Genomic DNA, 23,628 nt, shown 5'->3' on the forward strand with positions numbered 1-23,628 from the left:
CGAAGCAATTGACAGCCTTCTGGTACCACGTTTATTTGTTTTTGTATTCCCGCTAGGTGAGGAAGAAACAGTTTCGTTCATAGATCTCCCTCCCAACAACCTATCGTGCAAAGCTCCCGAAAAGGGCATCTTGAAAAAGCATGCTGGGTATGATGGTATAGGGGGAAAACAATACACCATATGGTTGGATCGTGATATGAAACAACCAAATAATACTATACAACTCCTAGACAACAACGAGCTGGGTGACGGTAGCAGTGTGACCATTGCAGAAGTTCAACGTCAACTAAAGAGTCTGAATGGCTATCATGAGAACTTATTGGATGCATTACGTACAGCCCGTGGTGCTGCATCAACACCATCTGGCAATATCATCATTAGTGAAGAAATGCTTTGTAAAAAGATTGCTGATTGTGCTGCTGGTTATTCGAGGTCGTCGAGAGTATCAAGTCAAGAGAAAGTATGCGAAAGTGGACCGCAATTACATACTGTTATGGTTGAAGGATCACCTCGCCATCACCATCATCACCATCAGCATGCTGATGACGAAGAAGATGATGAAGTAAGTCCTAAATACAATAATAATAATAATAATAATAATATATAACTAGCGGCCCCGACAGCCGTTGTCCCGTGAAAACGTAACTCCAATTCATTAATACCTATTCTACGTTAAGCCTGTCCGCTAAACCCATCCCAATTGAACTCCTATTTATTGGACTGGCCCGACCTTCTACCTTTGGCCTCTTATAAATTCCTATTCACAATACCTGAATACTATTAACAATATATGGTACACATAGTAAGTTGTAATATAATGTAATATGATTAACATGCGCACGCACCATTTAATGAAATTTCATTTTTTTGGTGAGGAACCCTCAAAAACAATTGTAGGGGACCAAATGGTAAATCTAAACCATCCTCGGATCCCCTTGAACTCACACAAAAAATTTCATCAAAATCGGTCCAGCCGTCTAGGAGGAGTTCAGTTACATACACACGCACACAAGAAATATATATAAAGATAAGCAAGCGGTTTATTTCATCGAATTGCATTCATCACCCAAAAATTATTGAAGTTTGGGTCTTTTAATTTTTCCATATAATTTTAATTTTACCACAATACGATAGTTGCCTGATGTCGAATTTGACATATTACCCATAAAAATGTAAAACTAGACTTAATTCCAAAAAAAAAAATTTGAAAGTGAAATTAAAATTGATTCGAAAAACGAAGAAGTTATAACCATTCAAAGATTGTTGTGCCATCTCCTTTTAGCAAAAAGTTTTAGTTGTAATTTCTATGGCCATACCGGTAAATGACATCAATAAACTATATCACCTAACATAATTGAATATCCATCCATTTTTGAAATTTAATAGGTACCTCCATGTGGTCCTATACGAATTAGAAACTTGGAGGATTTAATGAGACAGTTAGAACATCATGGTGTACGACACATGAGTCCAAGTGGTTCTGAGGATATACGAATGTCTGAAACAGAAGCTGACAGACATTATAGACTCGAATCGTCAACCGTGTGTAGTGATTCGTCACAAGGGTATGTTCATATTGTAAATACATATAAGAACAATTATTTACGTTATTTCAAAGGTCGTTCTTTTAAATTTTATATTACATAGACGTTGTCGAAGTAGAGGCGAAGAGGAGAGTCGTTTTGTATATGGAAGATATAGACAACCACAAGGTAGTGGTAGTAGTCGCCATGGGCCTTATCCAGCACCATCCCATCATCATTCTCATCATGGAATGTCTCATACTCATTCACATCATCATATGCATCATACTGACGATGAAGGTATTTATGAATCGGCAGATCATGATAGAGGAGGTAATATGGACCAAACACCTGATAGTGAAAGGTAAGTAGAAAAATAAACCCTTTTTAATGTACTCCTTTATTAGTTTTGCACTGTTCACTGTTGTACTATTTTCCTTTTTTAATTTCACTCCCAGCGGATTAGGGCTACTGAATATTTGCGGATAAAGTTTCTCAAATAAACTTTAGCCTATAGCATGCAATTTCTATACCATCTTGAATCATAGCTATTATCTATTCTTCTTTTGCGAACGATTTTTTCGTGAATAAATAATTCAAGAATTTTAAAGTTTCCATTAGTTATGACGTTCATAAGTCAGTTACTTTTTCATGTTTAATAACTTAAAGTAAGTGAAACGATACTGTAGTAAAACAATCTCTCAGAATTATGCATGAATAGAAATTATTACCACAGCAAATATCTTTAGCGTGATTCTAAAATATCAGAATCACTTTAAATCCTTAAGAGTAAGAGATGTGACCATGATCATCGTCAATGACCAATTTCTATGTCCTGTTCTACGATTTAAAAAAAAAAACGAGCAAGTAGTCAATTCGAAAATTAGGCAATTTAATCCTAAAGGTCTAGCAATTAGTTTTTAGGAAAATATTCGAAGCACACGTTTAACTTCTTATGCGATTTGTACCGAACTTGGCATATTTGAATGCATGTAAAGACGGTAAATAATTAAAAAAGGATTATAGATTATGTTACAATTTAATACTAACACTCGTATTTTAAATTACATAAAAATTTTTGAAACTATTAATAAAAAATTGAATATTTTTGAAAACATGATATTTTAGAAATATACTGATTTTCAATTTTGTACAACGCTGTTTTCTTCTTATCTCAAATAAATCCCAAATTCATGGTGAATGAAATCAAATTCATAGATCGTTAACATGATGTGTATATAATAAATAAATGTACCTACTTTTATGTGTTGCTCCAGTATGATATTGAAAATCAAGTATCGGATCTATATTAAATTGTAACTAAGCACTCATTAGAGACCATGAAATATCTGCTTGCTAGAAATTCCTGTAGATGTTTCTAGTCTACAAATATTGGACAACAGCCAGCCATTAGTGCTGGATGATGTTGTTATGGCTCGTTATTTTTTAGTGATGAATTTATTCAAGCTCAACAACAGTTAGCCCGGTGGGCGAGTGAGGAAACGCTTCCCGGCGGTGGTCCGGGGATAACTAGCACAGTGAACGTGTCGAATCGTGAATATTTTCCATCGCCAGTTAGTTCGAGTAGTGATAATTCCAGTGGTGGCGGTGCATCTGTTGCACGCGCGCCACCAAAAACAACAACATCAACACATCAATCATCATCAACACATATACCACCATCATTAGTACCACAAGATTCAGACAACGATTCGTCAAAAGATACAGCTGCATCCTCTTCAGTATCTGGTGCTGAACAATCGGGCCCAACATCCACAACCTTCCCGAAACGTTATCCAGAATATAAACACTGATATAATGTTCTAATTATAGATAATTATAAACGAATAATTTACACAAATGAATATGATTATTTAAGAACAGGCCCACGAAAGACTTGCATTAGTAAATAAATAAATAAAAATATGAAAATATTACAAAAAATTATATATATACGATTAAACTTAATTAAAACAAACAAATTATTCGATGACGTAAAAAACAAAATATTTAATAAAACAATTGTGTTTAACGAATTAGTATAAAACAAAAATCGGTTTAATTATTAGGTGGTTTTTATTAACAAAAATAATTAATAAAATAATTCAATAACAAATCAAAACTTATATAAATAATATTTTGTTCAAAGTGTGTTAAATGTAAATAATTATAATAAAATATTTAATTGAAAGTTTTTGTTTATTTTTTTTTTTTTAAACCAACATAATTTGAACAAAACATTGCACGAAAAATGAATTAAATGACAGTGGAGTTAAACGTCTTAATATTTAAAACAAATCTATTAAAATTATGTTAAAATATATTAAATGAATTCAATTTTAAAACACAAAATAAATATAAAAAGAAACCTAGTGATCTACGTTTAGTGTTTTCAAAATTATAATAAACTTATGTTAAAAACGATTAAAAAATATTTGTTATTAATCCGGATTAAAAAAAAATATGCGCGGCTAAATATAATCACTTTTAAAACTTTATATAAATTTTAGTAAAATCGAAATAAAAGACATCAAGCATTAATATTATTTATTTAGCCCGTTAGCCAGGGTTACTAGCGAACAGACTATTACACAAAAGAATTTCTTTTTTAAATTTTAGGTACAACCATATTGATGAAGATGAAGCGGACATTAATATATATATTCTGTGAAAAAACTATAATTCAAAGTTACAACTCTGTTAAAAAGGTATGCGCGGTGGGTGTGCGTGGAATATCATTTTCATTCAAAAATGAATAACACACGACCACAGCAACTAAATTATAATCTGTCCAAGAACACATACAAAAAAAAAATAAAAATAAAATGTAAAACAACTATCATTATTTTAAAAACATTTCAATAGTATAATTATTATTATATTACTTATAATTATTACTGATTGTTTTAAACTGTCTTAAGAAAATTATACGATTAACATAATTTTACACAATTTTATTTTTCATATTTTATAAAAAATATATAGCTTTACATTTTTTTTTTCTACGCATGCTGTTTTAAATAATGATTTTTTCTAAAATCAAATGTACAAAAATTATGTACAACAATGTGTATTCTCCTCTGATCATCAATCCTACAGTTTTTGTTGAAGAAACAAGCTATCAGCGATCTCAAATGATTCTCGACTAAACACACAGTTATAACTTTTAAGACGTGTAATCTAAGTTTTTAACCCTCAAACTAAAAAAAAGAGTTTTATAAGTTTGACCGCTATGTGTGTGTGTCTGTCTGTGGCATCGTAGCGAATAAACGGATGAACGAGTTTTGTTTTTTTTTTTTTTTGGTTTCATTTGAAAGGTAATTTAACGGAGAGTGTTCTTAACTATGTTTCATGTTCGCGCTTAGAGTTTTGTACCCGAAAAATTTAAAAAAATTGGCGTTGATCTTCAAAATCGATTCAGTTTGGAAAAGGCATGACATATAATTTTAACATATAAATAATTACTATGGAAATTTATGGCCAAATAAACATGGCTCAATTAATTCATTTCGAAAAGTGAAATGATAAAATAAATACATAATTCAAAAAAATAATTCAAAAGAACAAAGTCAACTCAAGTATTTTAATTTCAATTAAAAATATTCCAAAAATTTGTCCCAAAAAATGATAGCTCTCTAAGTATGCTTTTCATCTCATCTGATGTCCTTGACCACCACTTTGATACTGATGTAAGAAGGAGTATTATGAGTTTAAAGTGTTTATCTGTGCGTCCGTGTGTTTCTCAGTGACATTGTAGCCCTTAAACGGCCGAACCGACTTGATTGTGAACATTTTATAGCTTAGTTTGCAAAAATCGGTTTACAAAAATATTATATATCGCTATATAATACAAAAGTAAGGTTCTAAAACACGAGGTAATTCACACTATTGTTTTGAACTTGCTTGCCTACACGAAGACATATTGGCCGCACATGTGCGAAATTTGGTTGACCACTCTCTAGGTATAATTTTATATATATGCGCATATCACACTTCGTCTCTGGCTCTATTTCACTCTCATAGCGATATTACAAAAAGGAATTTGAATGATAAGAAAGACTCTATCTAGCAATAAAAAAAAAGAACTACAGATGTTAGCTCACATAGATGTATACTATTTTACGGAAATGTTGTTTACAATATTGTATATTGCATTGCAAGTATGGTTTTCATTTTGTATACTCGATGCGCTGACATCTTAGCGTTAAAATCCCATAAGGACGATGACTATGTTTATTATTTAATTATGTGATATTTCAAATGAAGTAGTTTTTATAAGATTCTGGTTTTTATACATTTTTCAAATGATATTATTACAGACATCTAACGACAAACTGTAGTATGAACACCAATGTATTTTAGTGTTTTAGTTGTATTATTTTAATAATTCTGTCTTTTGAGATCGCCATAACTTTGTTTGATCAAAAAAATTTACGTTAAAGTATTTTTAACAGAGAAAATGTGACCATTATAAGAAAAATATAATAAATATGTCTGGTAAATTACTTACCTACCGAGTCAGGTATATTTACTAGTACATAATAAATGTATACTCAATTGTTAATGCTCAAAATACGCAATTCGTGTATCGATAAACGTGAATGTAAACGATTATTTTACATTAAAATTATTGTAAAATTCATATTTTGTGCGAGTGGTTTACAATTCAATGAACGGGAGTTTTTAATTTACATGACACTCAAATTTTGCTCAAATTATTTTGATTAAAAAACTTTTTTTATAACAAAATTTTATAAATAAACTCTTTTTTAATCGTGTGCATGATATTAAAATTAAATCTGTCCCAATTTAACTAGAAATACAGTATGTTACCGCAAGCATAAAATATAAAACTTTAATCATTAGAACAGCAAACTGTGATAAGATCTTATCAAACAAAGTCTAATCTTGCAGTATTAACCTTAATTTACCTATTTTGTGTAGTTTTTTTGCTTATTAAATTAATACCAGTAAATTATTTTTTTGTAATGTTCGGTGTAAAATTTGGTAATTTTTTCTTATGACATGTTTAGAATTTTTATTTCGTAGCATTTAGAGTAATGAGTACGGTCGGTTTTAAACACATATGGGGCTATCTTTTAGACAGTTAGTCAATAAAAAAATATGTCAATTTTTTAATAAAAAATTTTCATCTTTACTATATTTTGATTCAATTAATTTAATACAATGTAAAATTATAATATTACCTCAAAAAAAAATGAATATTGAATTTTTCCGCCTAAATAGCAGCTACATTGTAGAAATTCCAAAATATGGAATATTACAGAAACGTAAGATCAATAGGAATTTAAAAAAAAAAAATTAAACTTGTAAGAAGAAGATCTAATTAAAATTCGAAATATTTTATTAGTTTAAGCTACCTTAAATCGAAATTACAATTTATTATACATTTTTTTAACGTAGTTTGAAATAGAACAAATTGTTAATTAATATTGCCTAGCCAAATTATAAATTTTGTTATATTGTTTTAATAAAAAATACATCGATTTATTTATGAAATTATACTTAGGTATATGCAAAAATTTTTTTATTTCTCTCTTATTTTGGCAATAGCACAACTAGTCAAAATTCAGCCCGTGAAGCAAAACCGTGCTCAAATTTGGAGTAATTTTATTAATTTGTGCGTTTGTTTTTGAAACAAAAACTGTTTAAACGTAATCTTAAACGTAATGAAAATGAGAGCAGCTATATTTATTGCAAGTACTATAACAGTGGACTTGTTAATTATCACAAAAATTAAAATCTGTGTATATATCTGTTGGAGTACTTAAAGTACTTCATGGTGTCCGGTATCACTAATCTAGAGATACAGATGGTAAAAATGTACCAAAGCAGCGCAGAAGAACTCAAAAATAGAGATTTTAGAAAAACAGTTTTATATAAATATTGTGCGTTTAAAAGAGTCGGATCAAGTTTGGAACCTGAAATTAGCCTTGAATTTCAAGATCACTTTAAAGTGAACTCTCGCTCATAACTGATAAGAGAGGAATACTTTAAATTAAGAAGTAATTCCTCTAAAAAACACAATTTTGTTCAAAAACTGAAATTTTCCCAAAGAAATTCACTTCTCAAAAAAAAGTTGTTTAATTTTATTTTATGAGGTACAATTTTCTAATTCGAAGTTTTCCTCTATCGCTTATCAGTTATGATCATTAGCTTAATCACTAATGATCTTCAAACCCAAGATTAATTTTATGGTCTTAATTTAATACAACTTTTTTATCCCATAACTTTTGTATAAAACTCTTGCTCTAAAATAATTATTTTTTCGTTATTCAGCTGTTTCGGTATTTTTCTAGCACCGCGTATATTTAAACAACCAAAAAAATAAAAATTAATAAGTCTATGATTGATTCTAAATAGGAGTATAATAATTTGTTGTATAATTTATATAAAACAATATTTAATTACAAAAAAAAAACTATGTATATAAAGACAAAAAAATAAAATATAAAAAAAATAAAATAAATAAACAAATAAATATGTTCTAAATCATTTATATGATGTATTATTGATAATTAATACATGTACATATATATTATATTTATTATTATTTAACAATTTTACACAAAAATAATATATTTGAAAATTTTTGCATTATTTTTTGTTCATCGGAGATGTTACGTAAGTGAAACTGAGTAACTAACATGAAACCCCATCGTAGTTAAAACTAGGAAAATTTAATAACAAAATGTTATCAATCAATGATGTAACTTCGATATGTTGTTAGTAAAGAACCGTCAATTTTGAATTTAAAATACGATTAAGATGGTCAGTCATGGAGACTATCAACGGAAGTGAAAACTTAAAACTTAGGAATAACTGGCCTTCGGATTTTGGTCTGGCCTCCAGCCTGGCTGGGCCTTCGGCAGTGAAGTTCTAATAAATACTTATTCACAATACCGAATAATCAATAAATAATACCTCAATACTATTCAAATGCTGTTCACAATTCTAGATAAATATGGAGGAAGCGCAAATAAATATATTTGAATAGTAAGATGTAATGTAATATATTATTTAAATGCTTTTCCACAATTTATTCATGGGTTTTCATTTTTTGATGCGGAACATTTTCATTCCTTGAATGTGAATCTAAATCATCATCGCATCCACTTAAATACAGACACAAATTTTTTACCAAAATCGGTCCATGTCCAGATGTCTAAATTATTCGGAACTTACTTGTTATTTAAAAAACAAATATTAACTTGTGATTTTAACTGTAAATTTGCCAGTTCTTTATTTACAAGGTTTTGATTTTTTTGCATTGTTGACTTAAAAATTCTCCTTGCGCAAACTCTTGTCGGCGGCATAGAATTCGGTCTAGCATAGATCTAATATTAATTTTAATTGTCCATTTGATAGTTCTTTAAGTCCATTTTCCAAAACCATTTTTTTAACGACTTTATACGAACGAAACAAAATTATTTTGGATAATCATATTCTATAATATAACTATTCAAACATTTTGTAGTATTTAACAAATATAAAAAATACATCGTCTATCAACCGTGTTATTTAACATTTGAAAAATGTTAACATGAACGGCACCTAGACTATCTTCACCGTAGATCGTCAGTCATCTAGTCATGTTAACATATATCTTCGTTTTTAAAATGTTACATTCAATACAAACTGTAGACCAGGCGAGTAACTTTATTGTGTGCCATAAACTTTTTTGTGTGTCTCTTTATCCAAGTCCGCATTGCTCATAGAGGTGGAAGCGAGACGGGTATACGACTATTCTACTTATCTCAGTTTCTCTTATAGTAATGAGATAAGTAGAAAAAAAAAATGTTGTCTCTTGTCTTACTCGTATTTGTGGTTGTCACTGTCTTACTCGTATTTTAGATACAGAAGTATGAGAGACTTCTCTAAGCCATGTTTGCTCATACCTGCTGTATACACAGCTTGACATTTGTAAATTTAATACAAAATAATTGTAACATCTCTATTTTTAATACATTGATTCATATACTAGTTTACAAACACACAAATGAGTTTGAAAATGTTTTTAAAACTAAATCAAGTGAAAATAAATCCTTAAATATCCAATGAATTTTCATTGGACAATATTTCGAATGTATTATTTTTTAGTAAAACTTTTTAATAAACAAACTTATCAGAATTCTGTGATCATCGTTTTCTTATAATATGAATTGATAAAAAAAATATTATTATTATTAAATTCCAAACAATTTTATTCGAAACTCATAAAAATTTGAAATAACTATTATTAATAATAATTATTATTTCAATTATAAAAAAAATTGATTTAATCTTTTCAATAAAAAAAAAAAAAAGAAATTTTTAAAAAAATTGTTGCGTATGTTTATTATCAATTTATTGTTGTTAAATTATTTTTAATTTATATTCTATATTTAAATATTTGTAAGTTGTATAAACATTCAAAAAAGAACACAAAAATCTAAAATAGATAAATCAAGGTTCTAACGTGTGCCCCGTATTGTCCCGAGTAGAGAAAAAAAACATTAATTCAAAAAATTATGTAGCGGTAACCGACCAGCATGCCTGTGTAAATATTATTAAAAAAATTATATTTAAAAAAATATTTAAAACAAAAAAAAAACACAACATATGCAAATAATTGATTTCAATTTATTGGAAATTTTCCATTTTATTTTGTGTGAATAATTCCTGTATGTTGACGTTTATATTATCCCATGATGTAATAGTTCCACGTAAAACCTATTTACATTTATCAAAACAAATTAGGACAACCTTGTAATTAGCCGACTAAAATTTTTATAAAATGTATTTTGTTTTTAAATGTTTTCAATTTTAGTTCAAGCTTCCTAATGAAGAAATATGTTATAAAACATTAAAAGATAAGAAAGTGATAATGGTAGTTAACATAATAGGACAATGATTAGATAACAGAAATTTTTTTAAAAATGTTATCAAAACTTTTAAAATTAGCAAACCGGTAATTAATCGTCTGGATAAAAACACCTTTTCAATTGTACATGTCCAGTTTTTCATAATTTGAAAGGAAATTTTTCGCAGGAATATTTATAAGTTTTTCAAAATTCATTATATGTATTATTAAAATAAGTTTTCACACAAAGATTTTTTCCCATTAGTATTTTTCAATAAATATTAATATCATTTATTTAAAATTATAGGCAGAATTATTACATTTATGATACGATCATTGTGTACAATGAATTATAAAGAATATTATAAGCATTTACGCGTGCGTAGTATTCTGCACTCTATGCATACTGACAGATAATAGATTTTATATGGATATATACAGTGTGTCGCGTTTAAGATGAAGGCACCGTCATATTTTCGTTATAAGAATATCGAATTGAAATTTTGGGTCACGCCAGTCATGTCAACAGTCATCTGACATCTGAACTTTAAACTCAGCCAACTACAAATTGACAAATAGGTCCGATTCTTATTATTTTGCCTAGCGTCAAAAATGCTCAGATAATGTTTTAATACCGATATACTAATTTTCTTGACAAAATTCGCATTTTTTAGTTTTTTCATTATTTTGGTTCGCACTCAAAGTTATTACAAGTTTATTGAAATATTTGAATACATAATAACACCATTAAATCAATTTGTCCAGTTTTTAGATTCCATAGAACACTAGTTATACAATTAAAATATATACTTTTATAACTAGTGTGCTATGGAATATAAAAACTGGACAAATTGATTTCATAGTGTTATGTATTCAAATATTTCAATAAATTTATAAAAATTTTGAGGTAAGACCAAATTAATAAAAAAATTGAAAAAGCTAATTCCATAATCATTCCTATAGTTTTTTTCGATATCTCTAGCCATCTCTGACGCTGGGCAAAATATAAAGAATTGGCTCTATTTGTCAATTTATAGTAGGCTGAGTTTAAAGCTCAGATTTCATTATCTTAAAAAATCAATTAGTTACAAATCACCTTGCATGACTGTGAAAAATTTCAAATCGAAATTCTTACAAATAACGAAAATATGAGGGTGTCTCCATCTTAAATGCGATGCACTGTGCTATCTGCTATCCTCCAATTTCTCTAAATATGCTTAACTGTTATTTTCGTATGGTATTTTTGGTGAAATATAACGTATTTCATTGCAACGGAAGCTTTAACTAACAAATGATGAACAAACAATCGAAATCTCCTAATTGTTTTGATATACGTACGTATGACTCGATATTATAATTATTTTATTTTTTAAATTGAATATCAATTATTTTTCATAGAGCATATATTCTAAAACAATGTACTGTAAATTATATTTGTGAATAAACAGTACGTTGACTAATTTTTCGAATTTAATTGCCAATTAATGGCCTTCGTAAGCAAAAATCTCATATGTTTATGAAAAAACAATAATTAAAACTGAAATACAAAATATTATTTATTATTTATAATAGTTCTTTTTTTATATAGTAAAATAAAATTATAATTATATATACTTATATATAAAAAAAAATACACTTCAAAATGCAATATTTTGTGGACTTCAATCCTATTTTACTACATAAAAATTATTTTAAAAAAATCACTTACACCATTCACCTACAAAACACAAAATACCACACTAATCAAAAATATTATTGAATTAAAAAAAAATTGAACGTGCCAAAATGATGCAAAATTCTTAAATTTTTCTCAACACATTTTCATCTCAATTTTTATTATTTTTAAAAATTATTACTTGCTCATTGAAAACTATAATATCGGAGATTTCCGTTTATATACTTGTTCATTTACTAAAAACGCACTTAAATGTTTAAATTTATCAAAAAAAAAAAAGAAGTCAAATAATTAAAAACACCGTAAGAAAACAACATCAATATACATTTATCAAAATTTTGATTTTATTTAGAGTATTATATAATATGTACTACTTATTTCTCATGAAATTTTCCTACTCATAATTTTGTTGCAAAAATCATGATTCGATGATTTTCATAATTTGAAAATCATCTCTTAAAAATTTATCTTTTAGTAATTGATCAAATAATATTACTTCTTATTATTAGTATTTCATCATAGAAGAAATTTTTAAAAAAATAACTAATATTTGTCAATTATTAAGAATCATGCGGTCATTAAAGAAGTGCATCACTCTGTTTTTATAGTAGAAAACAAATTCACTTTTGCAGTTAACAAATTAAATTCTAAACATATTTTATCTGTATTATTTAACATACCACGAAACGTAGTATAATTATCATAAAAGATAATAAATGAGAAATCCAGCCACCAGCAGAACTCTGACCACCAAAAGGTGAGGGACTTACCATAGAATAGACTTTGAAAACTGAAATAGGAGATAGGGACAAATCTGGTCTTTTTTATAAAGAATAAATTTTCGATTGAAAGTTTCCTTATGTCTGTTATCAGTTTTAAACAATAATTTAATTCAAGGTTATAATCATTTAATTATAATAAACTTTTCAAACCAAACAATCATTAACCCATTTTTCTCTAAAGTCTTTAATTTCTGAGATAAGAGGAAGTTCCCGTATTTTGAACAGGATTACAGGACCACAGTAACTGAAGGTGAGATTGATTGTACAATGTTTTAAATGTGCTAACTTCTTAATTGGTTCTTCAGACAATAAACAGCACAAAGCCGATACAACTCTAATGATACTTCATCATTCAAATACAACATTATAATTTTATTATTCTAAAAATATTTTTATCTCAAGCATGGTAGAATTAGACAAGGTGTGTGGACGAGTTTTGATTCAGTTCACGCACGTACCCAGTCGACGCCATCTTAGCTTCTTACCGCTTCCTGATTCAAATGTTGTTAAAAGCATGAACACAATTTTGGCAATTTTAGTATTATTTTTAATTAGGGTTTTACAATTTTAGGTTATTTTTAGGCTTTTGAAATTTTTATGAGACAACTTGACATTGCAAATATGTAAACAAAACATTGAGCAACTTGACAGCTCGAATCTAATCAAATAATCAATATGGCGGCGATTGGGTACCGCGCGAGAGAGATTACCGAGTTGAGAGAAGGCCTTTAACTTACCCCTACCTGCGCAAGCTCATACCTTGTCTAATTCTATCATGATCTCAAGTATCCATGATTAAGTATCAAGTAACAAGTATCCTATTCAAGAAAAATTGCCTGCCATCTTTAACCACAAGCGTTAGTCCTTAAAAATTATTGCACTATGTGTATGCAATGTCATTTATCTAGAATACACCAGGTATAGGTGTGAATACGCTACATTGTACTGTGATGCCATCTTAGATATCATCAATAAACAAACAGAACATCAATTGCAAGCACTATCCCGGACAGTTCTCCGTTTTTTGTATTTCTGTTTCATTTTTGACCAACTTTAACATATTTAAATCTTAATGTAAACGAAACTAAGGTTGATAGTACAAAATGACTTCAAAATACATGATTTTTTAAATTAGTTTTGAAAATAACTCTAATCAAGTACTTAAAATGATTTTTGCAATAAAAAATATTTATTTTAGATCTAATAATCACTTACAATCCATGAGAGATCAACAAATAAAACATTATTTAAAAAAATAAAAACGCAAAAAAATTATTATAAATGGAAAGTATTAAATAAAAAAAAATAACTTTCCTAATTTAATGCACATAAAAATGTGGTAACATAAATCGTTTTATATAATACAAGAAAAAAAAAAGAAAAAAAATTAAAGAAAACTGTACATAATAGTGTTACACTAAGAACACTGCCTAATAAAATAATTATTACCTAAAATATTTGATTTTTTCAAAATTCCATAAAATATTTTATCCTTAATAGGGTATTGCACTATTTTTTAAAAAGGACTTCAAAATGTTGATTTTGCTAATAAAAAGGAACCAAAAATTTATTTCGGAAAAATACGCACGCTTTCTTACCCAAAACTTAAATTTTAAACCTTTTTTAAACTGTCAAAAACGCGGGCATCCAATTTGATGACGTAATATGGGTATCACTATACGAAATAACACAAATAAGTTTGACAGATATATTCATAGACATCTAATTATAATAAATCTAAATACTTATTATCTATGTATATATTATACCCAACTGTCTAAACTGAACTAACTGATGGTCTATGACTCATACCGCTATGACATCACAGCAGGACTTACCCGCGTTTTCGGTCACGTGGTATACAGTTTACAAATTACGATTTTTAATTTTAAAATTATAAAAGAAAAATGTGCTTTTATGACTCGAAATCAGAATATTTAAGTATATTTTTACATAAATTTTAACTTTTTTCAAATTTCATGATTTATTTTTGACGATAGTACCCTATTCGTCAGGAAAACAAGATATACTTGTACGATACGTCAGTTTGTTCGTTATCATACCAGAAACAAAGTTGAAAATTTTTGTACTGTTGGGAATTTTAAATATTTTGGAAGTGGCGTTTTTGATCTGAATAAAAAAGTCTTTTTATGGATTTTTAGATCACTAATTAGTGATTACGATTTGGTCAAAAAATTCCAATCCTATATTTGTACATATTGGCAATAAATTTTAGAACAAAAGAAACTTTTTGTATAATTTAAAGAGTAAAAAGTTGTAACTACAAGAGTAGTTATATTAATTATAAAATACTAAATAGGTACGGTTAGTTCATTAAATATCTATATCTCACCGATCATCAGAAACAGAATTTTCGTTATATTGATCGCTTATGTTCATAATATGCATATTTTCTGTAAAATTAGGTGCCCAATGTGGCCATGTTTGAATGGCTTTAAATAAGGTTTTGCCCGGACTAGAAAATGAACGACACTGACAATGTCCAATTAATTCATAATTAGTATCAATCATTCCTTTTTCTACGCCATAAGCAATCAATCCATGACAAACATCTATAGCTTTTTGAGATGGTAACGTGTCGTTAAATGTACCAATGAATGCGATACCCAGTGAGTTTTCGTTAAATCCTTTACTATGTCTACCAACTCTTCGCCAACCACAGCCTTCATATACTCGTCCATCACAACCGATAAGAAAATTATATCCGATATCATTCCATCCGTTACTTTCCATGTGATATGATTGTATTAGACGAACACAACTTTCATTGCCTGCTCTGTTAGTACAAGGTGATGTTTGTGTGTGACCTGTAAATTATTTAAAAAATTTATAATAAGTTGATAGAAGCTTTTATTATCAAAGTAGTATTTTGGAGGAAAATCTTCATAAGAAAAAAATATGTGAAATCGGGATGAATCACATATTGCTACTTACAGATAATTATCAATTTTGCAGCTTTATCTGTTCTCAAAGGTTCTTCGTACGGTGACTTAGCTAACCACATATCCCGATACACCATTGGAATTGTATGTGGCGTTTCTTTAAAAAAATATTAATGTCGATTATTATAAATTACACAAAAGACAATTGTTATTGTGCTGTCGGGATCAACCTAAAAATAAGGGACACAAACGACAAATTCTGCATTCAAGGAGGGGTGCTCTTTACATTAATCCTTTATCTTAGTTGATTTGACAGAAATCTAGTACCGCAAGTTTTGAATTTTAAATAAGTATTAAAAATATCCTGACAATGTTGGCCAGGATACTCGGAAAGTTATTGAAATACTGTATTACCATCATTTTTTTATAATAGTGCAAATTTTCCAGTCAATCGGACTTCTCCATACTGCGGAAAATTATGTTGAAAGATTCCGTTAGATACATACATACACTCAGGGCAATATAATAAAAGCGTGTTAAAAAAAGATTGATTATCTGTCATATCAATCTTCGAACCTAGAAAGATAACATTCTAAAATTGGGATTCATTAACAACTTTCAGGAGGGTGAAAACATCTCTTTTTTTGATAATAATATCAAAGTAATTAATGTCAGCTTTCCAACTGAGCTTAGTTCGAAGGCTGGCGGGTAGATCAATAAAGCACTAATTTTATTTTATTTTAGAGCCTTCCATTGATATATATGGATGGAGCACGTGTTCTCATGGACTATACCAGTATTTCGACCAAGAAAAGTACGTAATGAATAAAAAGAGGTAAGTTGGTTTATTCGCTTACTAGTTTTAACGATTTGATAGTTACATAGGAAATTGTGGATGGAACTTCATTTGGTGACGATGGAAGAAAACGTTAAGTACAAATTAAAACAGAAAATAGCATTATACCAATGTTTTTTGCGTGGCAATTTTATATACATTGGTGCACAACCCCATTGCGATAAATTTTCAATTGCCTACCAGTGGTGGTAGGCAATAAAGTACGAACGATGTGAATACTTTTACCACACGGATTAAAGGATGACGATTCACACAAATGGCGTATATCTCTATTTTGTCGAAATAAAAATAAAGTGAAAGTTTTCCAAAATATAACTTACCCAGAGGCGTAGATATATGTATTTCTTGTTTGATATCAGTGCTATACTCGACTTTATTCACATTATAATTAATATTTACAGGACCATTAATGTATGTGATGTTTCCCACATGAACTTGGCTTGAACTTTCAATGCTTACATCGCCAAAACTAGTATATCCACAAAGCTCAGTATTTTCATTTAAAACATTTTTGAATATTTCCTTAACTAATTCAACTTCATTTCCATTAATACTAGAATCATTCGACTTATTTGTTATTTGAATGTCTTTTTTTTGTAATAGAATATCATTTAAATTTACGCTTATTTGAGATGCTTGTTTAGTTTCATGTATAGTCATTTCATTTGCTTGGTTTATCAACATTTTTGATAAAACTGCATTTCCCAAACGCTCTTGTTTCTCGTTATTTATATGTTCATCACTTTCTTTGCTAAATTGTTCTAACTGCGTTAATACGCTGTCATCACGATTATTGTTTTCATCGTTCCTTATTCCTACGGGCTTTGTCTCACTAGTTTTTATAAATTCCTCCATCATTTTTCTCAAATCAACGAAATGTGTCTCAAAATTTGACAAGAACTAAAACACTAATCATCAGAATTCATACGCCAAAAATAAACAGACGATTTAGTTGATAATAAATGTTTATCAATGTAATTTTTCTAAAATATGCACTTGAACTTGAATTTAAATATACTCATCAAAACTATTAAAGGATAATTTTTAACAAATCAAGAAATCGATTTTGATTTTTTGTTTGTTTGAATGATAATTTGATCTTGATTGTCTTGAGTGTTCTATGTTTCTTTAGATTTTTTAATTCATATATTTAGTTACGTTAATTTGGTAGTTTCAGACATTCTTCCATAAAAGAGGCCACCCACATCATTATTTTTCATTTTTATTTATTTTAAACTACATCCGATTATACAATTAAATTTATGATGTGGTTGGGGTCGGTTACTTCGGTTCTTATTCAAGCGATTTTATTTGTTATTTGTTACAGATGCATCAGAGTCAGGTTTGTAGTACCTATTATAGATTTCACCCGGACTACTGGTCGTGAGTCATGACCAGATGGAAATGTTTTGACAAAAGGACATATCTAGAATACTAGATACGCCATGTTCAGATCTTTAACACTCTAGTCGACTATTCCCGTTCTCTCGCACATAACTTTAACTCTAAGGTACACGTATTTAGACCTCAATAACTCATATTAAATCGATTCTAAGGTTGAAGGTACAAAATAACTACATAAAACACATAATTTTTTTTAATTTACAAACTTTTTTTTTTAAATTTCAATAATTTTTGCAAAAAAAAGAAAAGAATCATTTATTTTATAACTAATAAAACTCAGTTACAATCCATAATCCATTTTTAAGTAAAATGTGAAGTGACTCGCTTTATATAAAAAAAATTAAAAATATTAAAAATAAAAAAATACAGTACCTAATAGGTATTATGCACTAAAAACATGGTCCGGTAGTTTTGGGCATTTTTCTTGTGCAAAATAGTTATCTCTTAATTTTCAATAAGCGTGTTAATTATCAGGATTTTCAATTAATTGATTATCTGTAAAATCAGCTTTCCAATGTGGCCATGTTTTTATAGTTTCATACAATGCATTTCCAGGGCTAAGGAATGGACGACACTGACAATGTCCAATCAATTGATAGTCAGTATCAATCATTCCTTGTTGGACACCAAATGCAATCAATCGATGACAGACATCTAAAGCTTTTTGAGATGGTAAGGTGGTGTTAAACGTTCCAATGAATGTAATACCCAATGAGTTTTGGTTAAATCCTTTACTATGCGCTCCAACTTTCCGCCAGCCACGACCTTCATACACTTGTCCATCACAGCCAATTAGAAAATTATATCCGATATCACTCCATCCGTTACTTTCAATATGAAATGTTTGAATTAATCGAACAGCACTTATATTTCCTGATTGAGTAGTAGAAGATGATGTTGCAGTATGACCTAAAAATTATTATTCGAATTATTTTTTGCATTGATTAGATAGGCATGTCGTGCAAAAGAAATGATCATTGACTTTGAATTAATTTTTAAACAAGCTTTTTATACATCCGACGATGGTGGTATTATACTCAACAATTTTTTTAAGGCAATTTGTTGCTTACCATTTTGTTTTTTGAATCAGATTCATTCATTTTGTTTTTGAATCAATTACCGAGACTCTACTGTAATCAGTTAATTACTTTCATGCAGCCAGTTTTAGTTACGTTATTGAAGACACTAACAACTTTTGTGAAATACCATTTAACTGGACTGATTTTTTACTTACTTTAAAATGTCTCAAAGAATGTCAGAAACCATTGACAAGATGTATCGTAAAGTATATGCATGAGTAGATTCGGTAAAAGTTTCCATTACCAAAAAACATTTATGAGTAAAACGGATAATACTACTTACAAATAATTACTAGATTTGCGGCTGGATTTGTTCTAAATAATTCTTCATATGGAGGCTCAGCTAACCACATATCTCGATAAATCATTGGAATTGTGGGAGGTGTTTCTTTAAACAAATGAATAATAAGGGTGAATTAATATAATTTACACAAAATTGTAATATTATTTTCAACTGGGAAAATATTTATTGAATAAATCGAAGTACATTACCTAATACGAACCTTATGACTAGCCCTAGATGCGCGCTTGATATAATATTAGAAAAGCAAAATTTTAAACTAACAACGATTAATCAAAACAAGATATGAGATTGAAAAAAAAAAAAACGTGACCAAAAGTGGCCAAACAAATTGGCACATATATGTACATCATTATAACTCTCTCTTGCTCGTTGCTTCTTTGGTTTGAACGAACTCTAACTCAGTTGTAGCCTACTTCTTTTCCTTATACTTAGTCGAATAGACTAAACACTCATTAATTCAGCGAAAAAAATAATTTGATTTTTATATTATTAATTCTACCCAAAAAAATTTACATTAATGAATTCGACTCTTCTATTTCAAGTGCATATAATAAAATATACGCTTTTCGAAAAATGACTTACCGAGAGGCATAGATACATGTATTTCTTGTTTGATATCAGTGCTATACTCGACTTTATTTACATTATAATTAATATTTACAGGACCATTAATGTATGTTATGTTACCCACATGAACTTGGCTTGAACTTTCAATGCTTACATCGCCAAAACTAGTATATCCACCAAGTTCAGTATTTCCATTTAAAACATTTTTTAATATTTCCTTAACTAGCTTAACTTCATTTCCAGTAATACTAGAATCATTCGATTTATTTGTGACCTGAATATCTTCTTTTTGTAATCGTATATCATGTAAATTCACACTCAAGTTTGATGATTGTTTAGATTCATGTATTATCATTTCATTTGTTTGGCTTATCAACGTTTTTGATAAAGTTCCATTTTTTGAACCTTCTTGTTTTTCTATATTTATGCGTTTATTATTTTCTTTGTTAAATTGATTTAGTTGATTTAAAATAATTTCTTCGCTGAAATGATATTCATTATTCGTTATTGCTGTAATGTTTTGCTCACTACTTTTTGAACACTCTACCATTATTTTGCCCAAATTTAACACCAACTACAACGAATCACGAATGTTACACTATAGTGCAAAATTACAAATCTTTCAGTTGATATTAATAATCAAATCTATTCCAATTTAATTCTTAGAAATTTTTGATTATTTATAATGCTCAACAATATTATTTTGCACTGTTATGTTTATCAAACAAAACACAAGTGTGTGCACTGGGTAGTGTTTTATTGTGGAATATTAGTGAAATGTTCAGACATATGACTAATAACATCCATAATTTTGCGGGGAATCAGTTCGTAAGGTTCATAGTTATATTTATATATGTGGCCTTGAAATAATATCTTTTATAATTTCTAGTTAATTTTTTTATCATTTATTTGAGTATAAAGAATAAATATTCGTTTTTATTTACTATACCTACTCTTTACGTTACCCAATAGGAATAAACCAAGTATGTATTCCTACTAAATTTGGTCCATACTTTTCAAATTTTTGGGCATAATTAACCTAGCTCTAATAGGTTTCAAGATATTTCTAATATTGTAAATTAATGAGCGCCTTTTACATGATTCTTTACTAACTTTTTGTTTTTTTATCAAACATACGTTTTGTTTTGTGCCTCTATTTCCGTTGTGCCGGTGGCGAGTATCTTCTTCACCACGCCCTCGTTACGGACCAGCTTGCCATGAATAGAAGGACCCGCTTGAACTAGTCTTTTTTTGACGACTACTGAGTTTAAGTCTGTTGATGACAAAGCACTCAAAGCCCAGCCCCTGTTCTTAAACAGCTCCAAATAATGCATGGAGTACTGCCCGGAGAAGTTAACTTTTTTCGATATCACAACGAAACATAGGTCTACGTGTGTCCCACCCCAAGCCAGATAAAAAGAATCATGAAATATTCGCTTTATGATCTTATCTGAAAAGAAATAATACCAGCCTAATCAAACGGGAACAAGAAAACAAAAACAATATATAATTTTGATAGTCTTATATGTATTTTAAAATAGTAATAATATGTATAGTTTTTCACATAAAACATAAAATTCATTAATTACTAACTACAAACACAAAATAGCATTAATATAATTGTGATACAACAGTGGTTTCTTTTCTTTTTTTTTAATAATAATTAATATTTATTTAATAATTATTAAAATAATCGTATTTTTTGTTTTATCCTAAAAATATTTCTAAGAATTAACCATCACAGGTTGGTGTTTTGTTGTAAAATGATAATAACATTGTTTTTAATAATTAATTAAAAATAAAATAATATAATATTTTATTTATTATTTATTTATATAATAAGAATACTTCAGTTTTTTATTAATAAAAAATAATTTTTTTTATTTTACACAATTTATTTAATATTGTTTTTCTTTTTTTATTAATAATATTTTTATTTTGTTTTTGTTAATAATAATTTGATCCTAAATAACTAGTTTTATTGTAATTTATACTTTATACAATATTTTTTTATATTTAAATATACATTAAAATCGATTTTTAATTAGTTTACTATGGACGGAATGAAAAATTGAACAGAAGGATTTTGAAGTAAATGATATTTGCGTTAGGTGTCCTGAAAGTCCTGGAATGATTTTATAACTCAACTTTTTTTGTTTTAATCTTTTTAAACAAATTTTGAATCGTTGGAAAATTTAATTATATAATTTGCTTTATTGATAATTAAAAATTTTTGTTTGAATGTTTTCAGTTTTCATCACAAAAACAGAAAGAGAAACCATTTGAGATGTTGTCAAAAATATTTCGGAAAACCAAGAAAATTTTTGTATTCTGTAATCACTGTAAGTTCAATTTCGTGTGTATATGTAGGTGTGTGTGTGTGTGTGTGTGTGTGTGTGTGTGTGTGTGTGTGTGTGTGTTTGTGTGTGTGGTGTGTGCATTTTCCACACGATTTAGTATTCAAAATTACATACTAAAACGTATGAATCTGGATAAATTTTTATTCTTGTATTTACATAAATTATGAATTTTAAATGATTATATTAAGCATATAGGCAAGAGTCAATACAGGTATGTTAAATACTTGCATATAAAAATATAAAGCAAGTGGTATTACAATCATAGAATATTAAACTAGATATGGCCCAAAACTTGTGATACGATGAATGAGAGACAAGATTGCCTGTGAAAGTCCATATGCCTTGCCATATTTATAAGTATATTTATATAAGACAAGGACACAGGAGAACTCACTGGAACTTTTCCCTGTCATTCATCATATCGCATCCACTTACAGCCTGGGATCCCTCGCGTTCTTTATGTAGAATATTCTATGATTACGATAGACCTTTTCATTTCAATTACGATTCATTATTGTTTTGGAGAGACAGTAATAAGTTGAACAAAGATACTAGATAATTGTTATTTATTTTATCACATTAGTTTTTTGACAAACTGTACGAAAAAAAAGGTAATCACTTTTTAAAATGAAAACGTCTATTGAAGAACTTTATTCAATTTACAAAAAATGATGGTAAGTTAAACTTGTTGTTTTATCGGAATTTTAATAAGCGGTTTATTATAACCATTTTTTTATATTTATTAAAATTAAAATAAAAAAATTATTTTAACACTTTAAAAATCGTCAGGAAGTATGATGGTATCATCATATTTTGATTGACGGATTTAAAGAAGATATTTACAAAATAATTATAGAAATGAAAACATCCTTAATAACCTTTTACCAATTTATCATGGTGATGTAATTTATACAAATTTGTTTAAAATAATATAAACAAAATGTTAATATACAAAGTTTATTTTTAGATTTTGATTTTCGAAGGATATGTCCGCATTCTTCACCTTGAATTGCAAATTTTTTTTTTAATAGATAAAATCACATTTGTCTGTAAAAATGTTCGTACGTGGTGGTTATCTCAAAATATTTCGAGTAATTTTTGCCACCATTATCTTGAGGGTAAAAAGCAATTACTTTTTGAATAAAGTCTTGTTGAAAAGCAAGTGTTGATCAATTTTGTTTTAATTTACTAAATCATTTTTAACCCCCGAACTAAAAATAAGGGGTGTTATAAGTTTGACCGCTATGTGTGTGTGTTTCTGCCTGTCTGTGGCATTTGTGATTTTCATTTTTTTGGCTTTTTTTGAAAGGTA

At 28.4% G+C, this 23,628-nt stretch overlaps 2 protein-coding genes across 2 annotated transcripts in view; one reads left to right on the plus strand and one right to left on the minus strand.

Annotated features, from left to right (window-relative positions):
* The window catches only part of LOC123295400 (disintegrin and metalloproteinase domain-containing protein unc-71), an 877,985-nt gene extending 874,577 nt beyond the window's left edge, over positions 1-3,408 (plus strand). Inside the window, exons 21-24 of the mRNA XM_044876741.1 lie at positions 57-562; positions 1,387-1,565; positions 1,648-1,887; positions 2,974-3,408. Of these exons, the coding sequence (XP_044732676.1) occupies positions 57-562; positions 1,387-1,565; positions 1,648-1,887; positions 2,974-3,337 (1,289 nt within the window). The 3' untranslated portion in view covers positions 3,338-3,408. The remainder of the gene's footprint in view (positions 1-56; positions 563-1,386; positions 1,566-1,647; positions 1,888-2,973) is intronic.
* Positions 3,409-15,177: 11,769 nt separating this feature from the next.
* On the minus strand, positions 15,178-20,388 carry LOC123295904. Its single transcript, XM_044877365.1, has 6 exons — positions 19,972-20,388; positions 19,369-19,473; positions 18,473-18,915; positions 16,923-17,502; positions 15,799-15,903; positions 15,178-15,671 (listed from the first exon to the last, which is right to left on the minus strand). The coding sequence occupies exons 1-6, from the start codon at positions 20,309-20,311 to the stop codon at positions 15,193-15,195; spliced, it is 2,052 nt and encodes a 683-aa protein (XP_044733300.1). The 5' UTR covers positions 20,312-20,388; the 3' UTR covers positions 15,178-15,192.
* Positions 20,389-23,628: the final 3,240 nt, after the last annotated feature.

This window comes from Chrysoperla carnea, chromosome 3, assembly GCF_905475395.1.
Source record: "Chrysoperla carnea chromosome 3, inChrCarn1.1, whole genome shotgun sequence".
NCBI classification, from domain to species: Eukaryota; Metazoa; Arthropoda; class Insecta; order Neuroptera; family Chrysopidae; genus Chrysoperla; species Chrysoperla carnea.